The sequence below is a fragment of the Oreochromis aureus genome, linkage group 11 (genome assembly GCF_013358895.1).
Source record: "Oreochromis aureus strain Israel breed Guangdong linkage group 11, ZZ_aureus, whole genome shotgun sequence".
NCBI lineage: Eukaryota > Metazoa > Chordata > Actinopteri > Cichliformes > Cichlidae > Oreochromis > Oreochromis aureus.
The window spans coordinates 7,424,360-7,451,579 of record NC_052952.1 but is presented as its reverse complement, the minus strand read 5'-3'; the positions used below and the strand labels follow the sequence as shown (position 1 = coordinate 7,451,579).

Here is a 27,220-nt window from a genome sequence, read left to right as displayed (position 1 = left end):
TGGATTGCATCAAGTCATATAATACACATACACATATAAGCCCCTGACTGTTGTTTTGGTTTAGCACTATATAAATAAACGTGAATTTAATTATATACACAAACACACAAAGAGATGCCCTCAACTTGACTACTAAAATAAAAACAAAGACATAACAGTAACATTCTGTATTAATGCAGCTTTCCCAGATAACTGCTGCAAAGTGTTTTACAAAATAATAACAACCTCGAATACAGAGATTAAAGATTTAAATTAAAAATGAAACAAATACAATAGAAAAAAAATAAAAACAGATAAACACAGACAGAGTAGCAATTATCTTTACAGCACACAGCCCACTGGAACAATGTGAAGGGAAACAAGCTGTGTGTTTGCATGTGTGCTGTGCATTTTAATCATTTGCTAAACTTAGTGTGTTTATACCTATATTAAGTATATGGTAGCTGTATAGCTGTGTGTGTGTAGGAAGGCACACACAGGCACTTTTCTTCCCTCCATGGCTCTTACCGTGAAAACAGCAGCCTGCTGAAAATTATTTCTCTTCAATACAATTTCCTAAAATCAGATGAATGCAGTCTGTCCTGCTTAAAGCTGGATCCTCAGAGACACAGTAATTGTGTTTAGATGACTAAAAACAAACATGGAAAGGAAAAATGAAAAAAAACCTGTGTTTTGTTTTGGAAAGATGAAACAATTAGAACTACAGAAGCAGGATAACAGTGAAAATGGGCTTTTGATGATGCCTCAAGACAAAAAATAAATAAATGAGTTAGGGTAAGGTCTTATTTTAGTGCCAAACGGTGACATCCTCCTTGAACTTCATTTTAAAAGAAAAACCAAGAAGCCACTATCAGGAAAACCAAAACACCTTGAGAGCCTTTTGTTTTGTCAGACATTATGTGTTTGTCACAGATTTTTCAGTGTTGGGTCCTTAACAATCAGCTATACACGATATAAACACACACACACACACACACACACACACACACACACACACACACACACACACACACACACACACACACACACACACACACACACACACACACACACACACACACACACACACAGGATACTTTCTTAGGTTCACCTTGCTAGTACTACGTTTTACTCCCACTTGCCTGTAGAAGTGTCTTAATTTCAACAAGATGCTGGAAAGGTTCCTCATAGATTTTGGACTATATTGACATATTGACATGATGAAAATGCTCTGTTCTCCCACATTTGTTTAATTGAGATGGCCATATTCAAGAAACCAGTTTGAGCTCATTTGAGCTTTGTGACAGGGGGCGTTAACCTACTGGAAGCAGGAGTGGTCTTCTGCTGCTGTAGCCCATCTGCCTCAAGGTTTCATGTCTTGTGTGTGTGCAGATCAGCAGTTCTGAAATGCTTAGACCAGCCCATCTGGCACTAAGGTTCATGCCACGCCCAAAGTCATCACCTTTCTTTGCCATTCTGATGCTCAGCTTGAACTTCAGTCATCTTAAATCACATGCATAATGCACTGAGTTGCTGCCATGTAATTAGAACCTGTGAGCCCTGAGTGACTGTATATTCATTTGCTAGACAAAGGAAGGTGAAAAAGAAGATATACTTAGATAGAATAATAATAATAATTAACAGAATGTGTGTGTGTGTGTGTGTGTGTGTGTGTGTGTGTGTGTGTGTACCATAGAGGGGCTGGTAGACGATCTTGTAACCCTCAACAGGAGACAGAGGTGGATCCCACGAGACCCTGAGGCGGTTGAACCACTCCTCTGACACACGCAGATTTTCAGGAGGCAAGAGCGGCACTGCCAAAAACAAAGCAAAACCAGAACATAGAAGAGCTTCTAAGAACTGCAGCTGATATTACTAACACATGCTAAAACCCTGACGTAAGAACTAATTCACCTAAGTCATCAAATGTAAAGACAACCAATCCATATTATTTGTCTACAGTAGGACTTAGAGCTGAATATCATTTCATGTTTATGATAACTGGCTTCCTAAGGATATAGAAATGTTTAACAGCCACATGAGAAATTTATCTAAATAAAACTGATAAAATTAATATTTAATCATTTAAATCTGAATGTCAGCTCTCATATTCAGCTTGATAAAACAAATGCTCTCCACTGGGACCAGTTTCAGCTAATAAAAAAATCTTCACAGGTGAGAAACTGAAAATGGAACAATTTCGGTGTTTTTCTGTTATAAATTATTCAATCAAATGATTATCAATTAAGTTTGCATTTAGAGGCAGTTTTTCCTGCTTTCAGTACTTGACAGTTTTTGACTTTACAAGAGACTCTTTCAGGTGTTACAGGTCTAATATCCAGCCTTGACAGGGCTGAGTGTGAGTTGTGCACTTCCACAATTAGAGGAATAACACATTACTTCAGGAACTGATTTAGGGAATAATATTCATCACTGAACCCCCCCCCCCAAAAAAAAATCATCTCTTACTGTACACCAGGTTCTGATGTATAATTCTTCAAGCTAAGTAGATTTTTATTTGCATTACAATGACTTATAGAGCTCTCATCTAAAAAGAAGACATGTTTTGTCTGACATTTCAATTCTCTGCGCGGTGAGGAGACAGCCACTGCTGGCTCATAAGAGGTAATCTAGAGAATAGTTGAGAAAATCAATTAGACCTGAGCAAAATAATTTAATCGTCTCATTAATGAAAGGCGCTGCAGCAATTATGAGTGGCCTTCATTAAGACAATTAGGAATGCATCAGTATTTGTCGTGGCTTTGATTTATAATCTCCTTCAAGAACGTAAATGAACATGAAATTAATGCAATGCAAATGAACACTCTGCTCACAGCGATGAAATTCACTGTCATTAACTTCCAGTTTTCTCCTAAACTGGGAGCTGCATCTTTGTGTCATGAAAAGGGAGAAACACAGCATTGACCGCTGTGGTCAATAAGCCAGAGATGTGTGAGTGTGTGTGTGTGCTTTGCATTTTGTGTGTTTGTTAGCCTTACATGTGGAACTCATGGCAGATGCACCGAGGCCATCTTGTCCATCGCTGTACACCGGTGTGACTGTCACTTTGTAGCTGGTGTCTGATTGTAAAGGCTCGAGCACTGCTCTCGTCTGACCTCCAGAAACTGACATCTACGATTGCAAACACACGTGAATACACACATCTATATATATATATATATATATATATATATATATATATATATATATATATATATATATATATATATATATATATATATATATATATATATATATATATATATATATATATATATATATATATATATATATATATATATATATATATATATATATAGCACACTGGGTATAGAAACAGCCTCTCTGCTCTGCTGGGTTAAAAGGACATTTGGAGGAAGTTTAAGAAGTCTTTTCAATTCAGCTCAGTCAATAAAGTCAGTTGATGGCAAAAGTGGGGCAGGGAATAGCTGAGAAAAACCCCATTACTGCCCCGTCTTCATTTATAACTGTTGAAGTATTTCCCTGGATGTTTGTTTGCGTCCTAAAAGTACCACTTGGTTTAAATGAGCTCCTTTTTTATCCAACAGCCCGCACCTCCACCCCCTGTACTCTGAGTATTTCTTCTGTGGCAACAAGCTAATCATGATGAAAGTGATAATTTACAGTATACTTAAAACCTGATAGAGATACACTAAGAATGAGATTCACTGCCTGGCAAAACAATCTCGATAAGTTACACCAAGTGGATTTTATTAAAGGTGCTTTCAGCTACACTGTAGCACACATATTGTTCATCTGCAGCTGTCCTGAAACTGTAGGAGGTCAAAGTTTTCATTACGCAGAGCACTCATGCTCTCAGTCATGTTGGCTTGAGCACTAAAAGTTGAGCATTACGAATTGCTCCTCTAAAAGTGCTTAGAATGATGAAAATTACAGTCATTTGCAGCTCCATAACAACTGTGACTACTGAGATTATGCAACGCAGTTTAAAAGCACACTTTGACTGCTCTGGCATCTAACTGAGGATATCTGTAACTAAACTGTAAGTCATTTGAGCTTGAAAAACTACGCGGCACTGACACAACCAAGTTATTTCAATATTTCAGTAATGAAACTTATGTGCAAGTTCAGTAAGGAAGATTATTTAGTATTCACTCTTCTGCCTGCATTCCTGTGTGTTTGGGCTGCTAGTCTAGTCTTTACAGTACTTCATTATTGGGTCTCCACCTGCTTCATCTCTGCCACCACCAGGATTTAGGCCCTGGGTAGGTCCTGTCCTACTTTGTATCACTTTTGGACTATTCTCTGCTAATGTAGCTTCCTCGGAGTCTAATTGCCGAATAGTTTATTACTATGAATTAAGTTCAGTTCTTTCAAATTTTCTCTCCTCATTGAAAACTGCCCTGACTAAAAACTGACTTACTCCTGCTCCTTATATGAAGAGCTTCAATATTTATAAAGCAAACCGCATCAGAGAGAGCTCTATGTCTGTTCTTAAATAAGTCTTGGGTTTGAAAACAAAACTTTGTTTCCATTTTTCATGATTTCTGAGTTGATGTAACATTAAGTGATATTAGAAATTGGCAATAGGTGTGAATCGCATCATCCATGTACAGTTGTGAATGTCTTATATTACCTGTTCTTCATCTTTTCTGGACCCTTTTGGATTACAGTTATTCTTTACAATTTAGTGTTTGTGTTTATATTATTTTCGCACATCCTGCCATCTTGGTCTTCAACTTCTACACCAAGACGTGACATGAGTGGTGAGACAAGGCTATTCAGAGCCAAAGGATGGGGAGGAGCTGTCCACTGTGACTTGGGTGCTGAAACACTGTGTCCAAGTGGAGGTGCAGACACACGCGCGCAGTTTCAGGTACATAAACAAACAAACAGAGTTTTCTGCGCTGTCTCTTTCTCCTTTCATCTGTCTTTCATACACCAAAACATGCCGAAACCTTGGAAAAGACGTGTGACCTGGAACGGCCCTTGACCGTCAGCCGGCAGACAGGTTTAAGCTTCCTCGCATTTTGTGCAGCTTTTGTTTCTCTTCCCACCTCCCTTTGTTTCTTTTGCTCTTTTCTCTGCTGCCCTCCATCCCCACTCACAGTGAGGTAAATGGCTGCTGAAAAGATAATGGAATGTCTGCCGGCCTGGCCTGGACTCTCCATCTTCTACGGCTCTGACACCACATTGGGAAATTAAAAGAAGGGAGGGGGGGTGAAGGGAGGCTGGAGGATAGAGAAGAGAAACAGAGAGATAGAGGGACAGAAGAAGAGGACGGAAAAGGCCGACTCCTCGTGTATGTGTGTGTGAGTGCATCAGCGATCAGGGTCAGTACATGGCACTGAGCTCAAGGGCTCTTAGAAGAGATAGAGGGATCAAGAATGAGGGGCTAAGTGGCCCGGGACTAAAAGTGTAATCAGTTTTCTGACTGTAGCAGACGACCCAACACTGACCGCTGTAGGGCCATCCAGTTGGATGGAGGTGGGAAACAACAATAATCTTCCTCCAAACACAACTTCAGTGTTGTCTATTCCATATAATCAGCATTCACAATTCACCAAGGGGGCAGTTTGTGATGGAGGGCAGCTTTAGAAGCTGCAGACAAGTCACCCGGATCTAAAACACCTCTTGAGGGGGAAAAATAATTAAAATCTGGGAACTAACATAAACCCTTAAACCTCCAACTCACAGAGTCCTTGTGATCTCCGCTGAGGCTTGTGTAGGCGACCCTGTAGCTCTCCACGTTGGGGTCTTCCAGCTCCCACGAAGCCTCTAAGCTCTGGGTGGTCTCGTCACTCAGCTGAAGGTTTCTCACAGCCTGACGTGCTGCTGAGACACCACATCACAGATTCGCTGTTACTGTACCGAATTACTCTAGATATTATTTCTCAAAAAATGAGGCTTGGCTCAAACTTTATTTTCTTCGCACTGTAAATGTGAAAATATCAGGGGGAAAAAAGCCAGCGTGAAAGTTTCAGTTTCAGCTCGGCACACTGTGATTTTGGGTGCTAAAGAAAAGTATTCTCACAAGCACTCACAAAATGCTTTTGTTTAGCTTTTGTGATGCATCCTTAAAGCACTAACTATGATTTTTTTTCTTCTTTCTTAAACAAAGGCAACCTGCTGGTGTTTAGTCAGCTGCTTTGAATTGTGCTTTTTAGAGGGCCGCTTGGATTTTTAAACAAAGCAGATGTGCTGTGTGAAACTTTCTAGGACAGTGGGCAAAAACTTAAGTAAAGGAGACATGTTGCTTTTGTAAGCTTTTGAAGCCACAAGACTCAATTAGCTGTAGTCTGCTTCTAAAACAACAAAAACCCATTCCAGATGGCCTTTGGTCACCTTTGAGAAGCCAGAATTTGAACTCCAGTCTCTGGATGAAGCCAACTTGGTAAACACACTTATATAAATTCAAACTTCTAGGAGAGACTCTTATCAGCATTTCAACTTTCTCTTTAAAATAAACAGTTTCAACATTTCTTTTTCTAATTACTCGGTAATTTTGCTTTTGCTTCTTGAAAGTAAATAAGCAACAATGGCCAAAAATCTGCTACAAGGACTAAGAAGAACTACGGTTGCACTTTGGCAACATAGGCCTGCACTGGCAGCTAGTGGAGCCTTTCGCATTAAAATGGAAATTGCCTTTCTTGACAGATGCCTTGGCTTGAGCCATGATTAAAATTTGGCCAGTCTCTTTGCAGGGATAGTTTTTCAGAAAAAGTACCAAGTGAAATTAGCCTTCTGTCCACTGACACATGCTAGCAACATAATTTAAAGCAACTGCTTTTAAGGTTCAAAAACTAAGTTTCATGGCATAGTTTTACCTAAGACGAGCTGGCCTCTGGTTTTTGCTGACATTTTGAAGTTTTACAGAAAGCCAGCTCGGACGCTTCTTACCTGTGGTTTTGGTAGAAGTTGTTGTTGTCTGTGTGGGCACTGGGGAAATACAGAGAGGACAAATCAGATAATTGGATTCAAACTCTGCTCAACAACTCTTTGTGTCGATATGTAAGCCAATTAGACAGGAATACGTAACAAATCATTGATGGTAAAATAGATTTTCTTCTCCTGAGATAAGCTGAGACAAACAAATCAATGCAAATGTGTTCATGCAATGCTTTGCTTTGACTCAGAAATGCTAATTTTCTTATCTTAAATGCACATGTGATTGCACTGATCTGTTATAATAAGCAGACAGCAGTGCTCTATCAGGAGGAATTATATCTCAAGGAAAGCTGTGAGCCTGACTATTGTCAAGTTTAATATTGATTAGATAAAGCAAATACCACAGCTCTGTGAGTTAAACAACCTCGTCACACTTACATGTGGTTTGAGTGACAAAGACTGTGTCGCTCTCAGAATTGTCTTTGAATATGGCTGTCAGCATAACTTCATACTCAGTGGAGGGACTGAGGCCGGTCAGTGTGTATCCGTTATCACTTCCACTCAAGACCACCTACAGAAAAGAAACAAGCCTCATATTAGATCTGATTTCCAACAGTGCCGTCTCTCCAAACTTTAGAGACGTGATGGCCGATAGTTTCCAAAAATGTCAGATTTGTTGTTCTATAACCCGTTTGTTCAGACAAAACAAAAAATATATACAGTACTTTCAGCAGTATTGTTACTGAAGCAATTACAGTTAAGTGATGAACTCACTTCTGCGTCTTCTGATTTGTACTTTTATTTGCTGCTATATTTGCCAGAACAAGTTGAATCTGAAGAATTTTGTAAGTTAAAATATTGCAAAACAGCAAGAATGTTATCAAACAGTCTGATGATATTATTAATACTCTAATGAAAAACTCCAGGCTGTCAAATGTTGATCAAACAGTCATCTCATAATTTCTGCAGGTAGAGGGAGAAACAGATGATACTTATTGCTTTAACGTTAAGTGTAACTATATAGTGTAGAAACTACATGATATGCAGAGATGCTAGATTAAATTGTTCATAATGAAAAAATAACTCCTCGTGCGGCTGTTTCAAATTCAGTCAAGTCGAACAGCCGCCTCTAGACTGAGTTTCAGGAGAAAGCAACTTAATTTGTCTGAAAACCTGATAAATAATAAGTCATCTCATAATTTCTACAGGTAGAGGTGGATTAACCTGTCAAGGACAAAAAGCGTACAAAAATTCTGAGAAACAGCAGGAAATGGTAGTGCAGGTGGTAGTGAAGCAGGTATGCATGGAGATAACATGTAGTGTTTTCATTGTTATATTGAACAAAACAAAAACCTATCACTTCAGGGTTTTTCAACATGACCAGCATAGTTGTTGTAGTCCATTCAATTTTATATGTGGATTAAGATGTTTCAACATGTGATATAACCAAGTATCACAGACATGTGTTGAAATAAAATGACAAAATTATGAAGGATTTCTTACTTCACTAAACACAAAATGAACACAAAATGCCAGTTGGATATGAAAAGTTGTGTCTTGAACAGTTTAGTTTCTGCAAAGCAAAACATTTGAACCACTATTGAATCAAATTGTTTTTTTCACAGAGAAAAACATGTAGTCAGACCCAAAACAAAACAACAAAGAGGTCAACAAAGATGTACAGCACACTTCACAGAGAGAAACCCTGAAATTAGCAGTATTTGCTCCAGATGGCTCAATCAACAAGAGTACAGATTATACCGAGAGAAACCCTGAAATTAGTATTTGCTCCAGATGGCTCAATAACCAGATTATGCGGAGGTATTTGTTTCTTTGCAAAACCCTCCGAGGTACAGTTGCATGCAGATTTTACCAACGGGGGCCATTTGTGCTCTCCCTGAAGCAAGTGTATTGTTTATGAGTCATTGTCTCCCTTTCCTTTTTACATCTTCTTGCATTTAATGTAAAATTTTCTGTTTTATTTTATTGTTTCCTGAGACTCATGCAGATACGTTTTTGATTATCAAAGAAAAGGCGACTTAAAAAGAAAGATATCAAATTATCATAAAGTTTTTGTCTGGATAACATTTCATTCTGTGCTGTATGCATTATGTCTAATCCCCTCTCAGATGTAACAATACCGAGAAAATCGATGAAGGATGTAAATGCGTGTGTGTGTGTGTGTGTGTGTGTGTGCCAGCACACGTAGGATGTGGGTGAGAAACAGAGAAAAGCTGCATGTATCCCTTTCTCTAGTCTGGCGGTATTACCAGCCCACCTCTCCAGCTCCCCAGAGTGTTATTTTCAGCTTCGATGACTCTCAGCAAAACACACAAACACACACACAGACACACACTCTAAGGGCTCTATCGCTGCCTTGCAGCTGTCTCTAAACCCCAGATCATAGTAATAAAACACCCTAGCCATTAATTTCTAGATTTATTCAGCCTTTATTTATACTCAACCAAGCCAGAGGTTTTACCAGCTACCGGTAGTATAGTTAAGCTTCTCTGTAAGTCTATAGGAGACAGACTGCTCTTTATCCGTGCGCATGGAGTGGAGCTACTGCTTCCTCTTAAAAAAGAGATAATGACTGGACTCCGGGCTAAATGAAATCCATGCAGATTATTTTCTTCAGATGCTTAATAATATGTTTTGTTTGCATAATAACACTGCAAGCTTAACCTTGTGATTCTATGCTGTTGGATGCTTGACTCTTATTGATCTAAAACACATGCAGTACTGTGCAAAAGTCTGAAGCCAGCCTTTATTTCTTTATATTTTGCTACCAAGAAGCCAAACTTTCTTATAAATTTTTAAAGATTCCCAAAGAGCTATTAGTACAAAACCTGGGATAAAATATCTTGGAGTCCCAAGATATTTAGGAAACTGGACAAGTGGCAAAAGAAGAAGTGGTGGGCCAATGAAGAGTATCTGAAAGTCCTGTATTTAAGAAATAGGAGAAAATTCATCTGACACAGGACCTGAGAGATGCCTCTGCCACTTCAGCTGGCCTGAAGGGCCAGAACTGGGATAAAGAACTGGGATGAAAATTAGAAGTAACAGGTCTGAAATTTTTTGCTCATATTGTCATCAACATGTCAAGGTCAGGAGAAAGGTACGTGTATCTGCAACTGCAAAGACAGTGGAGACTGTGTAATGCTTTGGGAGCTGAATTTTAGCCAGTGGTGTTGGAGATTTTGTCAAAATTGATGCAATTATGAGCGCAGAAAAGTACAGTCAGATTTTGATTCACCACCCAAAGCCATCTGGAAACACTGATTGGCAAAGGCTTCATTTTCCCACATGACAATGATCCCAAACACACTGCCAGAGCAGTAAAAAATATACTTCATAATAAAGTCATACTATTAAGCATTAGTAAGGTATTAGTAAAGTTTTAGTAAGTGCTTAATTCATCATTTATTTATCATCATTCCTCCTTAGTATGCCATTCATATATAGAGATATGTTTATTCATCTGTTACTTTTAAACCATCTACAGCTATCACTGCTGTGCACGGTATAGACAACTGTCACTGCTGGTAACTAGTAATAATCATAATCAATATCATAATAATATATCTGTATTTATAATGCTTTACAAATGATAAATTAAGCACTTTCTAATACCTTAATAATGCTTAATAGTGTGACATTAATGTAAAATAATGTATACTTATATATAAAAGCCCACAGTGGTGTACTATCTGTCATGGATTGGTCTCCCCAGAGCCCAGACCTCAACATTATTGAAGCAGTGTGGGATCATGTTGACAGAGAATGGAGCAAAAGGCAGCCAACATCCAAAGAAGAGCTTTGAATGAAATATCAGCTCACTAGAACTGTACAAGCAGTCTTTACCTTTTTATACTGTGTTTTTATGTATGTTTGCACGTTTCAGTAAATTGCTGAACCTACTGCTCGTTTTCCCAGCAAAATATAGAAAAATGGAGGATGGCTCGAGACTTTTGCACAGTGCTGTACCTTCTGTATTCTAGTGGAACTAACCTTTTTTGTGTCACCACCATCGAATGGTGTCCAGGAGAGTCTGTAGAGGATAATGTCACTGGCTGAGTGATCCCAGCTGACCTTAAAGCTGTCTGTGCTGACCTCACTGGAGCGTAGATTCAGAGGACCAGGAACTGGAGCTGAAAGACAGAAAAGCGGAGACTTTTTTCCCCCTCCTTTTTTCTCATGTGTTAACATTCACATAAATTCAATAATATTTTCAATTCTGCCCCGATTATACTGTAAGTTTATGAAACTTTTCTGCTGGGCCAATTTATTACATATCTGTCAGTTCAGCAAAATGTTCTTGGAAAAGCACCGTCGCACCATTTTGGTGTGAACCTACCGCTTCCTACTCCTCCACTCAAACAGCTGAAAAGTGCCATTGCATTTTCGTTAGTTCATAAAGCCCCCTTTCTGAAAACTGGTCCATTAAACAAACTTTGCCAGGAGATAAATAAAAAATGCAAACGGTCCTTTTAAAGTGGCTAGTTTAATAGTTGCTTGCCAGACACATTTCTTTGAGCTGACTCAGCGCTGGAGCCCAACTGCTTGTTGCATAAAGGGATATTCCTACAAATCAATATCTGTTAGCGTGACGGAATAGTCAGGGACAGTGAAATGACCTTTTAATGTGACTGGGCTATTATGCTGAGGTGTAAATGAGATGGGCAGGCCGCCAAAATAGCAAAAGGACCACTGAGGGTAATAAAATTCACCACTGTTTGGCACTATAAGAGAAATGGTTTGCCTTTTAATGATATTGATAGAACTATTTTCTGGAGATTGAGGCTAAATCGTCCTCAACAGAGATGTCGGGAAACAAGAATACAGAAAACAAATATTTAAACGTGTTTGTTCTCCACTGGTGATGGTGACTTGCAAAAGTCAAACGCCAGTTTCTTACTGGTGGTGAACGCATCGGTGAGCGGTTCTGATTCGCCCTCCTTGTACAGGGCAAAAATTGCCACTGAGTATTCCGTCAGAGATGTCAGCTCACCGAGGTCATAAGAACTCACTGAACCACCCTCCACCTGCAGGAAACACAGAGAAACATCATGTAGCCACAGAAAAACCCACTGCTATGCCTCTTAAACAGAGAACAAGATAAACACTAATAACTTGAAAGACAACAAGTCTACTAAGACTCAATGTAGGGATACTTTTCAAGTCTTCATCTATGATATTCATAACACAGTTAGAACATTTCCAGAAGACTAAGCTTTGTCAGTATCGTAAACGGCAATATCTGTAAATTTTCCATTCATATTATTATTGTTAGGCTTTTAGCCCTTTATTATTTGACTGTTCATCCCTTTCTGATTTCTTTTTTTTCTAATTTCTTATTTCATCTTGGCACTCAGAAACAAAATTTCCAAAACATGAAAGAAAAAAAAAAACGGTCACACGTCACCTCGTCTGTGACTAGTCCGTCTGTCTTGTCCCACATGATGCGGTAACCATTAACTCCGCTAGGCGCGGGGTCCCAGCTGATGTGGGCCGAGTTGTGGGTAATGTCAGAAAACTGGAGGTTGCTGGGAGGACTCAGTGGTACTGGAAGGGGAGAGACAGAGAAAGCTCAGGCTGATTAGGTGTTAAACTTTGGCTGTGAAAAAAAGGAAGCCCATGCCAAAGACTGAGTCTAACTTTAGAGCAGAAATGAGCATGTTTTTAGCCTTGTATAAAAGTAGTTTTGGTTTTTATGGACATATTAACTGCTTGCGGTGTGATTTCTTTTTACCTCACCCATTTAAATTAATATTAAGGATAAAGCTGTTGGGTGATGGGTGGGTGCTGCTAGCTGCTTGTTAGGCTTCATGTGAACTAATTTGAGCCTGTTTATTAAAAAAAAAAAACAAGCTCCAAAGTAGTCCAGTGTTTCCCAACAACTGTGTGAGAAATGATCACGTGTGTCGTGGAAGACTATCAGGTTCCACCTGATTAGTTCTCTAAGCAACCGGCATGAGTAACGGGCAGAACAATTACATTCTCTACCACTAGAGGGCAGTACAACTACCCTCTAGTGGTAGTTGTACTGCCACTAGCAGTTGGGTTGCCAACTGCCAGTAAAACAGAAGAAGGCAAAGACGAAATTACATAATAGTCATGCTGTGAGTGAGACGACACAGCGCGTAATAGCAGTAGATAAATATTTGAAAAGCAAAAGTAGTCAATCTGACCTGGGTCATGGAGAAAATTCCAACCCAGATGAAGGCCCTAGCACGAGTAGTGGTCAGAAGAAAGAAAAAAAGGTATACTGGGGACAATTCCGCTATACCTGGTGCGCGGGAAAAAATTATAAATATGTTTTTTTATGCCGTATGATTTTTCTAATGTGAAATATGTGCTGTGGCTCCAAATGGTTGGGAAACAATGAAGTAGTCTGCGTACATGGAGTGGACATGGTATGGGCGTCTGTTCACAATGACTTAGTGACTAAATTAGTCATCAGTCAAAGACACTTGGATTTAATATCTTTATCACAATAAATAGACTGATTTTTCTTATTTTGTAAGAGACAATCGGAGCAAACTATTATCCTATATGGAAACAAGGTCAGCATCCACCTGTCTACAGTTATTGCTGCCATAACAACTGTGAGTTTTGACCTTGGAGAAAACGTCACTGTTTCAGCCATTTTTGCCAGCTTATAACAACTGTGAGATTTGACATTTTTATGAAGAAGACATTTGATCCAGTTTTCTCTTTTACAAAGGAATGTTTGAATGTCTGACTATTGGGTTATTTGAATTTTTATTAATTTTAAGATAAAGGCTAAGAATTAAAAACTGTTTGGGTGTGCATTACTCACATGTGGTTTCCTGGTTTGTAACAGGTTCACTGGCCTCCTCGCCAAACATGGCATAAACAGTGACGGTATATTCGGTGTGAGGGATCAACCCATCCAGCTCCAGCTCCGTCACTGCATCCGACACCCTTATCTAGGGACAAAAATAAACTTCAGGATTTAAAACAAAACTTTGGATGTCATGTTAACAAATTCCAGGTTTACAACTTTGAACTAAATAAACAATTCATCCTCCCCTTATTTTGTTGTTTTTTGTTACTACCTCTTTCTCATCCAAGTCATCTGTCAGAGGTGCATAAAGCAGCATGTAGCCAGAGACTCCATCCACACTGTTCCATCTTATTTTCATGGTGTTGTGACTCACATCAAACAGCTGGAGGCCGGTGACTGTGGGAAGAGCCACTACATGCATACACACACATCGCGACCGCACACAGCAAAAACAAAATAACATGGCAAATTTGAATAAAGGAGGAATCACATGAATGGATTTTTGTAATAACTATAAACATCAGGGTATACTGCTTAAGGTGGATTTGACCTTTAAGCATAAAATTCTTTATTGCTGTATTATTCACTGCTGTGCAAAGTATTGAGCCAACCATGTATTTTTAATATATATTAATATATTTATCCAAGCTTTCAAGCTTTCTTCTTTAAGACGTCTTCAAGTTCTCTCCAGGCTTCTCGAAGGACATTCAAAGCTCTTCTTTCCATCTGTCAGAGGTATTTAAATGATGTTGTATGTCTCTCTGACAGATTATTATTATCTGACGAGATGTTCAAATACTGCTTCAACAATGTTGACGTCCGGGCTCTGGGGAGGCCAATCCATGACACATAGTACTCCACTGTGGGCTTTTCTATATAAGTATACAGTAGCATTTTACAATAATGTCACACTATTAAGCAATATTAATGTTATTAGTAAGATATTAGCAAGTACTTAATTCATCATTCATATAGAATGATGATATGATATATAAATGATGAATTAAGAACTTACTAAAACTTTACTAATACCTTAATAATGCTTAATAATGTGATATTACAAGCATATTTTTTACTGCTTTGGCAGTGTGTTTGGGATCATTGCCATGTTAGAAAATGAAGCCTTTGCCAGCCAGTCTGTCCAGATTGTATTTCATGGTGAATAAAAATCTGACTATGAATAAAAATCTGATTTCTGCATTCATAATTGTATCAGTTTTGACAAGATCTCCAACACCGCTGGGTGAAATGCAGTGAAAAAGCAACCAATGGGCGAGATGCATCTCTAAGGTCCTGTGTCGGGTCTTTGCTGGACTTTTTCATTCTTTGTACTGACATGAATTTCAGATACTGTTCATCTGCTTTACTTTCTTTCTATAGTTTTAGATAGAAAGATAGAAAAACTTTGAAAGACCTACAGAGAGCCTGGAGAATTATTCTTCAAGACCGAACCCTTTTTAAAAAATGATAGGAAAACTCCTTGGAAGCAGAATATAAAGAAATAACTCAAGACTTTTGCACAGTACTGTAAGTGCATTTTCAATATGTCTGGCTTCTGCAGCTGTCACTTTTTAAGCCATTGTTATTAAATCGTGTTCTGAGTGTGGAGCCTTATAAGCCCACTTATACATGTGTGTTTGCAAGAATAAACTTACGTGTTGTTTCTGATCCTCTCAGAGCTTCGCTCGCCTTGTTTGCATACACAGCAAACACAGCCAGTTGGTACTCAGTGAGGGAGCTAAGATGCTGTAACACCACTGAAGACTCACTCCCGACCACTACAGCCTGCAGGGGTGCAGGAGGGTGAGTAAGGGAAGTAAGAGAATATGAAAGATGGAAAAGAAGGTGTGAAGGGTTGGGGGGGGGATAGAATGGCACAAAAAATGGTAAATGAGGCAATAAATAGGGAGACATAAAAATGAAAAACAGAAGTGAGGAGAGTGAGAGAAAACCAGGAAAGAAAGGAGAGATTGGAAGAGAATGGGAAAGGAAGAAGGAAACAATCGATTTATTGAATGGGATAAAGCACAAACGTTTAAAACTTGAAGAATATTTTTCTTTTTCATTCTGAACTAAAAGGATGACAGTTGTGATAAAGATTAGGCCCACGGTGAGCCAGCTGGAAAGGTCTCTTTACATGAGGCTCCAGAACATCTGGTCTCTGTAAACCCAGCTAAGTGAAAGATTTAATGGCTTCTGTGGTCAAATGTTCTGGAAAAATCAAGCAGGTGCCTGGTTCAAGCCACAGTATCATTTCTAGTGAGCCGTCATAACCTGCAAAGATATTCTGGGGAGAAGTGAATCGAGAGATGAAAGTGAGAGGTATGGATGGGCGATATCACTGACGTCTCGAGGAAAAACTGATCTCAAACTATAAACCTGCCCGATCCTTGGTAACTCCCCCTGGTGTCATAAATATTATGGAAAAGTACATTTTGCCCCACCTCACACTCCTCCTACTGACTGTAGTATTTTTTAGCTGCTGCTTATCCTTCAGCACATCTGTATGCAAAGCTGAACAGAGTGAGAGAGTCATGTGCATGGAATGAAATGGATATTTCTTGATTTTATGTCGTGATAAATATATCACGACATAAAATATGTTGACTTCCTCAGCTCTGGCTGGTTTGATGTGTGGTTTTCAGCAAATAATACACTATTTACCTCCTGTGGGTCTCCTAGGTCTCCTCCCTGAGTGGGATAATAAACGACTCTGTATTTCTCTACATTTCCGGGGGCATGGCTCCATGAAACCCGAAAGCTTTGGGCCGTGACGTCTGATGTCACTAGGTCAAGCGGCATTCCCGTTGTCTCTGGTATATGTTCTGAAAGACAAAAATGTAAGGACAGGCCAACAGGCTGCCTCAGATTGGATATAACTTTAAAGTGCAAATCACATTAAGTCAGATCAAATGAACATTTTACTGAAACATAATTAAACATTAGGGTAGATTTATAGTGTCCTGTTAAACAGTTCCTATAGGCCATCGAGTAGGGATGGGTATCGAAACCCGGTTGTTTGCCATTTTTGCAAACGATTCCCTTATCGATCCCAGTCGACCCGAATGACGTCACCACGTTGCGGAGCGTCATTTACCTGGCAGGGCGCCTAAGCGGTTCAAATGCTCAAAAGTTTGGTTATACTTTACGAGAACGGATGACAACAGGGCAACTTGCAATACTTGCAAAGTAGATATTTCATTTAAAGGAGGAAACACTACGAATATGCAAAAGCATTTGCTCACAAAACACGCGATGACCTTAAATGAATGTCGTGTTTTTAATTCCGCTCCGGAATCGTGAATCTCAACCCAGCAGCAGCGGTAACGTTTGCACGTCCTCTCCCGTTAATGCAGCAGGTAAATAATCAGCTAACAGTGCATATTATGTTAGCGCGATCTGCCTTATTACAAAACCTGCCATTACTGTGTGCTGCATTTAGGTGACCATGATGAGAGAGACAGACAGAGTCTGCTGGCTCAGATGCTGGCAGTTCTCGCTGCAGTCTACCGTTAGCGTCTCCTTTCAGGCCAGGATGTCACCGAGCAGTGACTAAGTTTGTGGTCAAAGGCTTGCACCCATTTGCCACAGCAGATGCCCCCGATTTTCGGTAAGTGAATGTATTTAATTGTAGGCAGGGACATTACTGGATATTCTTGTGTAATTGCTACAGAATAATTTATGTTATACTTTGTTATTGCTACAGAAGAATATTTATTTTATTATTTTACATTTACAATTTTTTTTCCTGGGGACCCTGTGACACCCCATTGAAGAGCCGTAGGCTGTGGCTCTCTTAAGATCTCACTGTTGGGTTTGTAAGGCCATGTTACTCCTAAATTTCTATCTTGTTCAATGAGAAGATATAAAACAAAGTTCTAAGCTAATCGACCTTAGTGTTCTCCTTTTCTAAAAAGAATCGATAAGAGAATCGATAAAGAATCGAATCGTTAAACAGAATCGAAAATGGAATCGGAATCGTGAAAATCTTATCAATACCCATCTCTACCATCGAGTGACTCAAACTTTTTTTTTACATACAAAAGGTTTGATTCATAGTAAACAAATTTACTTTGTAACTACAGTTAGACTTTAACTTTTTATCATTTGGTCATTTATTGATACACAACTAGTCAAAGTGATCACTCAGGATACTATTTGTTTACCAAATGTTTTCCTTTATGCTTTACTCATCATGACACAGAGTTCCTACTAGTGTTCTTGTTTGCATGTTAGTAAGGTTTCTTCAGTTTTCCAATTTGCTCTTACTCTGCTTGATGTCTTTGTCCTGCTGCTCCACCTGTTTGCACACTGTTTTTGTTAGCCCCCCTACAATAGAGCTCATGATGTTAAAGTCAGCCACATTGTAGACATGATTACTCTCTGGTTCTGAGGCGATGGAGCGCAGCTCATTCTCGTCGGCATTCTTTACACCTGGAAAAATACATAGGAATGACTGGCACATACATGACTGTTAAGGACACAACATGATATATCTTTTTCAGTTGTTGTCTAAAAAAGCAAAAGCAAACCCCTCCCCAAAACACTCACATGAGCCCTGTATCCACATGAATACACAAAAAAGAATGACAAGTCCTGCAAGCATGAAAAACCAACTGATGCCAACTCAACGCTAAATCTATAAAAAAGTTGCCCAATAATTAGAAGCCTTGATGGAAAATGTGCAAAAATATGAAAACATGAGTCTTGCATTCGGACAGATAATGAGGCTGAAGTATTTCTCAATGTTGCAATGGATTAAAATTACAAAAAAACAAGGAAACATTTAACTGGGAGATTTGTCAGGGGAAACGCTCGAGTCTCTCTTGTCCTTTCTATATAGTGATGATGAAATGAACCAAAAATTTCAGATTTAAGAATCCATAGGACCTGTTGCAGCAATTTTTAGTTCAAATCTTGAGTAATTTGTCATATCTGTGCCTTTTCTCCCTGTTTTCCCCTTTCTTAGTAATGACTTCTTGACAGCCATCCTTCCAAAGTGACCATTACTGATGAGGTTTCAGTGAACAGTAGATGGATCTGTTGAAGGGCTGTCTTTTTTTTTTTTTTTGTTAGCCTTGCCACTTCTTTTTAAAAAGTACAAGAACAGAATTGCAACTGAATGAAAAAGCACCCAATGTCCAAAGAAAAAAACTTTAATGGACCTTCAGAAAGCCTGGAGAACTACTGCTCATAAACACTATAAAAAAAGCAAATCTGGCTACTTGGAATCAAAATATAACAATATATGGGGTGAATAAATACTTTTACTGCTGTAAGTACCAATTATTTTGTTGCGTTTTTGAGTAGCCGCAGCATGCATTTTAATATTACGCTTTAATATAACAAATGCACCTTAGTAACCAAGCTAGCTACCAATTAACTAACTAGCCTTAGCTAACAACACCTTTAAGCCACATATTTTCATGTAAATCATGTCCAGAATGAAAAATAAAAATAAAAACAAAAAAAGACGACACTAGCTAGAATGCTAAGCTCCAGCCTTAAAAACAGTAGTCCAAAAACTAAGGTCTGCCACTGTGGTGATTCAGTTAAGAATACGATCTGTAGTTTATCTCACCGATAGCAAACAGTTCAACACCAGCATTTCTCAGTTCCTCTGCTGGTGGTATAACATCATCTTGGGACTTTCCATCGGTGATCAGGATCCCAATCTTGGGTATTCCAGGCCTTGCACCAGATTCAGGCTTGAAACAGTTCTCCAAGATAAAAGTCAATGCAAGACCTGTGAAAAAAAGAGTAGAGAGTAAAAAGAGTAGTAAGTGAAGAAGGATGAATCAGGTAGCTGTAAGGTGGCATACTTAATGATACATGATCAATAAAATATAGTATATATATTCAAAAATATTCAGTAAAGATAAGTAAAAATAACAGGGATAGAATAATAGAATCATAACATGATTTTTAAAAAGACAGTGGGAAGAGAATGGCAAGGGAGAACCTTTTAATCCACTATTGTAAAACAAAAGGCAAAATCACAGAGGGTCAGTACCTGTGAGGGTGTTTCCTCCTTTGTAGGGCAGATTCCTGACAGCATCAACGACTGCATCTTTAGTTGAGAAAGCATTTAAATGCCACTCAATCCTGGGATCGCCACTGTACTGTGCGAGACCTGATAATTGAACAACATGACACAATTACACGCACAGCTTGCCATTTCCTAGTATTATTCACTCAAACTTGAACTAATTCGATAGACAAAAACAACTTAATTCATGGCTAAAACAGCCATATTGGTCCCATGGTGAACCCATCTGTTCAAGAAGGAAAGAAGCCAGGACCCACCTATCCTTGTTTTATCAATGCCAACATCAAAGGCATTGACCAGGTTTTCCAAGAACATGCGGACCAGCCTGAAGTTTAGTCGGCCAATACTCCAGGAGCCGTCCACCAGGATCACAATATCCGCAATAGCCTCAGTGTGACACACAAACTGGTCAACTGAAAAAAAAGGAGGAAGGGAGAAAGACTAGTAATTAAAGAAAACGATAATACCATTAAATGCACATTATTCTTATTTTTATGGTGCAATGTGTCTCCAGTGTTTTTTATGTTTTCCATGCTGTATTCTGACCCTACCATCTGCATGCATGTCACAGCAAAACTTGAGGCTCATCAGACCAGGCAACATTTTTTCAGTCTTCTATTGTCCAGATTTGGTTAACTTATGTTAATCTTGGCCTCAGTTTCTTGTTCTTAGCTGACAGAACTGGTACACAGAGTGGCATTCGGACTCTGCGTACCAGCCCATTTTCTTCAAGGTTCAACATGTTGTGCATTTAGAGATGCTTTTCTGCATCTCTAAATGGACATCATGTTTGTTGTAATGAGAGGTTATTTGCTGTTGGCTTCCTATCAGCTCAAAGGAGTCTGGCCATCCTCATATGACCTCTGACATCAACAAGGCATTTTTGTTGAGAGAACTCCCACTCAATGGACATTTTCTCTTATTCAGACCATTCTCTGTAAACCCTAGAGGGGGCTTTGTGGGAAAATCCCAACAGATCAGCAGTTTCTGAAATACTCAGACCAACATGTCTGGCACCAACAACTACGCAATGTTCAAAAGTCATTTATATCACCTTCATCCCCATTCCGATGCTCAATTTGAACTTCAGACGATCATCTATACCATCTCAAACATACAGTTAAACAGGTGTACCTAACAAAGTAGCAAATGAATGTAAACTGCTCCCTCGCACATCCATCAGTGTGGTAGGAAAAGCACTTAAGTGCAAATGAATGGGAGACTGGGGCTTGCAGAGTAAAAGCTCTTCCAGTGGTTTAAAAGACTGAAAAAGCAGCATTATAAAACTAGCAGCCCATTTTCATCACTTCAGACTTACATAAACTTACTGGAGACCTACCACGAGTGTTTCTTTCCAAACAAATCCTTACAATACAGGGACTTCATAAGAGTAGCAGTTTTTTTTACAATATGACTGCAATATAAGCGCAGCACATAAATCAGTTCATTCATTGTAATTTATAACTGCTTATCCACCTTTCTATGGTATCCTGAAAAGAAATATATCTACTTAAAGTTGTAACAAAACCACTTTCCTGTCTACAGGAAAGTAATCGCTATTAATCTATGACATGCTCATAATGTCGGACCTTTGTGTCTCATTGAAGAAAAAGCCATAAAGCAAAGAGCTGACAGTAGGAAATGTGGATTTATTTGTGTTTTGACTAAAAATTCAGCTCCTGCCAACTTTAACAAAGCCATTTGGAACTAAGCACAACAGGGATTGTCTTTGGTTTAACATGTTAATTAGCACAGGCGTGTGCTAAATTGCTCGAAAATAAACAACAAATATAAAAAATGCTGGGACTTATTTATTCAAACAGTGGCAGTGATGCATAAATGCTATAAACAGCAAAATATGCTTTGTAACATTTACACTTTTCAAACTAAAATATGTCGCGTTTACCTCACCATCTGTGCTTTCCGTGTTATCGATTCAAGCCAACACTTTCTCAAGATAAAAATTAATAAATAAGCTACATCATCTAACGATAAACCACACAGGTATTCATTTCAAGAAGCAATTTTCCAGACGGAGCCTTCTGTCTGCTGCCTGTGTGCGTCTGACTGTTTGAACCATCCATCTGCTACAGGCGGCCGACAAACGAGAAAAGGGAAAACAACAAGGTCGAGAGATAGCTGATGACAATCTTTGGCTTGCAAATGCATAACATACAAAAAGGTGGCCGTGAAATGCTCAAAGGTTATTGTTTTGACAAGGGAAAAAGAGTGTGATTTTATATCAGAGTTGAATAATACCCCTTGTTTTAAGGAGAGGAAAAGAAGAAGGCTTTGTTGGAGACTTTCGGCAAAATGGCAAAAGGCTGTAAGGCCAAAGATCATATCGATAATTCTTTGTGGAGGTTACTCTATTACAAAACAAACAAACGTGGCCTTTAAAGAGACTCTAGCGTTAAAGATTTTACAGGAACAACCATAAATAAGCACCAAAACAGGACATATGGAGTTACAAATCAATCGAGCAGCTACTCTTTGACATAAAATTAGAGATATTCATTTTTTATTATCTATAGTAACTAAATAGAATGGCAAGGAAAAGGTTAATGGTTAAGAGAGAAAGAAACCGGGGGGGGTTGTTAAATGTGAAAAGCCAGCAGGAGGTGGTAAACAGAGGATTAGAGGGTCAGTAATTACAGCTAAGTACAGCTCGCTGGTCATTCCTGAGTCTATTGTCAGGGTGGTGAGAACGTTAATTAGGCATAATACTGGTGTTTTACATCGGAACCAGCAATCAAGGGTGCTGCTGTCCTTCACATTTCTCCTGCTGACATCTGTCAACAGTCTGTTGAGTTGGCCGTAATGTTTATTTAAGTGTTAGGGCAAGTTATTTTGTCACCATTTAGGTTACTTAATATCATATATTTATTTAAATTTTCACATAACCAATTTTTTATTTAGATTTTATTTGAAACCCAGTCGGCCTACATAATGTACACTGAACTATGCTGGATGGATGCCAAAGCTGCCTTTCACTTCCTAGCGCAAGCAACAGTAATCAAGTATTGACAGACACTAAGGGAAATTATGCATCACACTTATTCACTGGTTAGGACTGCTACTAATTTCACATTAACCGTGGCTAACATGGTGGTGTTAGCACTCACAGCAAGAAGGTCCTGAGTTCAATTCCACCATCAGGCCCAGCCTCTCCCCGTGTTTGTGTGGGTTCTCTCCGGGTACTCCGGCTTCCCCCCACATTTCAAAGACATGCAGTTAGTGGGGTTAGGTAACTGGTGACTCTAAATTGCGCATCAGTGCTGAAAGGGCTTTTAATTGTTTTTTTGGTAGAAATAGCCCTGTAGATAAATTTGATCCCATGTGTAGTCTTTCCCCACAAGCTGCAAAACTGTGAAATCACAAAAATGTGATAGTCTCTGGAGCAACATTGATTACGATGTTGGAATATCATCAACACAGCATTAACAGATTGAGAGGCTCATGGACATGATAACGTAGTTCTCCCAGCAAAAATAAGTCGGAAAAAGCACTCCTAGTATGTTTCTGTAGGGTTAGTCTGTAGCTGTATTATAATCCCACTCTGCTCTGAAAGTCATCAGGAGGCTAGTCAGAAGGTTCTCCTCCTTATAAGCCCCATCTGTCTTTTTTCTCCTCTTTTGCCCTACCTCGTTCTTCCCTTTTTTCTTCTCATCTAACGCCTCTGCTGTGGGTCAAAGTGTGTACAGGGGAACAGAGTGAAAGCAAAGAAGAGAACCAAAGTTGGAATGAAGGTAAAAAGCCAAAGTGCTGTATTTGAGGGCAACGAAAGGTCACAGATGTATTGACACTTTCTGTGGTGCCAAGTCTTTCTTTTGTCCAAGTTTATGTTTACTCACTTCACTGCCTCTCTCCACTTCACTGCTAAGCTCATTCCACCTGCCTGACTAATGGGCGACACTCCTGCCATGAAATACAAAGTGTTATGACAGTATAATTTTCATATACATAAGCATTTCTGTCTACATAAGTACTGCATTGTTACTGTGTTTTATAAAAGACAATTGATTTTAGAATTTTATATTTCATGTGTACAATACTGTGTAAGAACTATACAACCTCTGCTTTTGCCTTACCTATTGTATTTCCATATGTGTTTGGTCATTTTCTGTAATTCACTCAGCCTATTTCCCATTTTCTCAACAAGAAATTAGTGTTGGATTGAGAATTTTACACAGCACTGTAAAGTAAAAATAATTTTCTCACAGGCTAAAAATAATGCAATTCTATCATGGGAACAAGCCACTCGATGTTCAAAGTTCAAATTTACATTTTAACATTTTACTGTTAAAATGCCTACCTTTTAGTGGTGGTACACAAGAGCTCAGAAAAAGTCATACCAAGAAACACACAAGTACAACTTCAACATCAGTAATGGCTCTATTACAGTAAAAAAAAAACACAATAGTGTGATGGTGAACCAACATATATATATAACTGGAACCCTGAAACTAAAGCAGCTGTTATGTTCAGTCATCATGTTTTATTAGACGTTTACTGCTGATTTCGATTATTCTGTGCTGTGGCCAGTTTTTCTACATAAATACTGTACGTGGTGGTGATGATTTTAAATTTTTATAGGTTAGACTGAAAAAGAAACCCCCACAAGACCATTTTTCCCCATGTCACACCACTACTATGACACAAAAGTACTGCTCAAGCCAAATCTACAGTCTAAACCTTGTTTGCTTGGAAGCACATGGTCAGTAAAGGTGCTGAATGCAACTGTTTACATATAGACACACACGTGGACCTAATCCCAAGCATAACTGGCATGCATGCGCGTGATTACACTGCCCACCTGTGTCTATGGGAAAAACCGAGACTGACCACATTTTACAATTCAAAGCCCACAGTGGAGTCTGCAGAGCTGTGGGGAAAAGTATGTGGCTCCCAGACAATTGGATTAACTTGTGTGGGAGTGGAGTAATGGGTATTAGAAATGTGCACTGTAACAATGGAAGCCACTGTTGGCTATAAAGTCAGGGAGCAGCATCAGAGACTAAACAGGACTGAGGGTTGTGAGACAAGCAGTTAGTGGGAGCACTTGTTACACTACATAGCCACTCAAAAATGCTCATGGAGGTTTAAAAACACAGTCACTGTTGGATACATACTTTCTTCAAAGAGAGATAAACTAAAGCAAAGCAGCTTCAGTTTACACTCAAACGTATGCATACAGAGAGTAATAAATGTGCAGCAGAGTAAAAGATAAATTGAGAGACTCCTATCAACACATCTAAACACACACACATGTAGTTTAGAAAACTTTTCCACCCTTGTCGTCTCTGTTCTCTTTGTCTGTCTCTGTTCTCATTAACAGTCGTTCTTCCCAGCCGGCCTTGATTTATTGCTGACCTCTATTTAGCCAGGGATCAGACAGAGTGTGCTGTCATTTCAGTCTCTCTCTAGTTAAGTTTTATTTCCCCCGTCACTGTGATTGTGTTTCAGTGTCTGGAATTAACATTGAGGACAGTGACAGGCATGCAGATGGATGGAGAGTAGCAGCAGAGAGAGTCCCCACATCAGTGAGAACCCTTCCTTTATTCCTAGACTGATTCCTTAGTGAACAGACTCTTACAAGTGCACTTCACCTCCAAGATGAGGCTAATTCACTGCACAAATAATTTGACACTTACTCCCAAACAGCTTAACTCAAGTTGATTTTAATTTTTTTTTTTTTGCTATAATACTCACAGTATTAGCTTCACTGAAACAATGTTATTCATGGGGTGAATTAAATATTTTATGTAAGGTGTTTTCTCAATATATAGTTTCAGGATGAATAGTAATAAGATCAATTTCTCCACCCCGCAGTTTACCATATAGAACCAAAATGTTTCATATAGGCAATTTCCTCTAAGTTGCAGCATAAAAGGCCACTTAATCTCAACATCGTCTGGTCCTTTCCACCCCCTCTGATCATGTGTAGGTGTGTTTGTTGAGTGCTCTACCAAACGGGAGAGAAAGTGTGGATCGCATTTAAAGAGACAGCCGCAGTGAAGCACCAGTTAAGTGAACTGGCCTTGCTAGCCAGTTTTATACATCATAATTTAGCGCAGACCTCTTTAGCATATGTGCTGCAAAGAGACATAGACAAATTTATTAAAGTGACTGAATGTTTACTTTCTAAATTTAGAAGAAGTGTCCAACTAGCCATTGTTACATGACTTTGTGGTGTTGTTTTTCCATTAAATTACAGTAAGAACAGTAACAGGCAAATTCCAAGATGCGTTACAATGCCGAAAGTGTTCACTCACCGTTTGAAATCTTTGAATTCAGGAGTTCAAATCATTGTCACAGGTGTATAAAATAAAGTACCTGACTACTACAAATATTTATGAAAAATGGGTCACCCTCAGGAGCTCAGTTAAAACCAGTGTGGGACCCTGATAGGATACCACCTGTCCAGATGCAACATGTCCAGTTGTGAAATTTCCCTGCTACTAAATATTTCCACAGTCAGCCGTTAGTGGTATTATAACAAAAGAGAAGGGATTGGGAATGAGAGCAACACAGCCACAAAGTGGTAGGCCACGCAAAGTCACAGAGCTCAGCAGATACTGAGGCGCATAGTGTAGAGAGGTCACCAATTTTCTCTAGAGTCAGTCACTATACACCTCCAAACATCATGTGGCCCCAAGTACAGTGAGGAGAGAGCTTCATAGCATGGGTTTCCATGGCCGAGCAGCTGCATCCAAAACTAACCTCACCAAGTGCAATGCAAAGTGTTAGATGCAGTAGTGTGAAGTTCGCCACCACTGCTCTGGAGACATGCTCTCTGGAGTGATGAATCACGTTTCTGTGTCTGGAAATCTGACAGACAAGTCTGAGGAGAACAGTTTTTGTCTGACTGCAATGTGCCAAGTGTAAAGTTTAGTGTAAGTTTGGTGTGGGGGGTTCTTCAGGTTTGGTGTGGGGTTAAGAAACTTGTTTTTCAGTGCTGTCAGCGACTCGTTAAAGTGAGTTAAAATGATAAACCGAATTACTCAAATCTCAGTTCCAAGTTGGGGGCTGCATTTGTGTTAGAGCATTTCAGCCCCACACCTACCTGCATTAACTGGGAGATTTGCAATGTGGTTGGGATGGCCATTTCCTGTTCCAACATGACTGCGAGCATTTCAGCTCCTACCTCCTACCACAAAGCATGGTCCATAAGGATGAGCAAGTCTGGTGTGGGAGAACTAGACTGGCCTGCACAGAGTCCTGACCTCAACCTGACAGAACAGCTTTGGGATGAATTAGAGCAGAGACTGTGAGCCAGGCTCATCCAACATCAGTGTCTGACACAAACACTGTAAACCCAGATTTTGATTCAACTTAAAAATATTGAGTTCATATTACTTAAATTTGTCTAATTTGTGAACATTACTTGTTACTTTTGATTAAACTGAACTTTTTCATGTCCTTTTTTATTGTAATTGTGTTTTTAAGTCCAGTCAACAGCTTCCACTGAAACAAGTTCATATTACTTAAACATCTGTAATTTCTTTACA

General features: G+C 39.1%; 1 protein-coding gene across 1 annotated transcript in view; it reads right to left on the bottom strand.

Annotated features, from left to right (window-relative positions):
- col14a1a (collagen, type XIV, alpha 1a) overlaps positions 1–27,220 on the bottom strand; it is a 151,009-nt gene that overhangs the window by 89,233 nt on the left and 34,556 nt on the right. Inside the window, exons 6-21 of the mRNA XM_039619618.1 lie at positions 19,967–20,122; positions 19,674–19,793; positions 19,242–19,406; positions 17,930–18,094; positions 16,325–16,485; positions 15,316–15,445; positions 13,932–14,071; positions 13,673–13,802; positions 12,275–12,414; positions 11,768–11,894; positions 10,861–11,000; positions 7,288–7,420; positions 6,862–6,900; positions 5,657–5,796; positions 2,979–3,111; positions 1,671–1,793 (exon numbers count right to left, since the gene is read on the bottom strand). Coding sequence (XP_039475552.1) covers positions 1,671–1,793; positions 2,979–3,111; positions 5,657–5,796; positions 6,862–6,900; positions 7,288–7,420; positions 10,861–11,000; positions 11,768–11,894; positions 12,275–12,414; positions 13,673–13,802; positions 13,932–14,071; positions 15,316–15,445; positions 16,325–16,485; positions 17,930–18,094; positions 19,242–19,406; positions 19,674–19,793; positions 19,967–20,122 — 2,142 coding nt within the window. The remainder of the gene's footprint in view (positions 1–1,670; positions 1,794–2,978; positions 3,112–5,656; positions 5,797–6,861; positions 6,901–7,287; positions 7,421–10,860; positions 11,001–11,767; positions 11,895–12,274; positions 12,415–13,672; positions 13,803–13,931; positions 14,072–15,315; positions 15,446–16,324; positions 16,486–17,929; positions 18,095–19,241; positions 19,407–19,673; positions 19,794–19,966; positions 20,123–27,220) is intronic.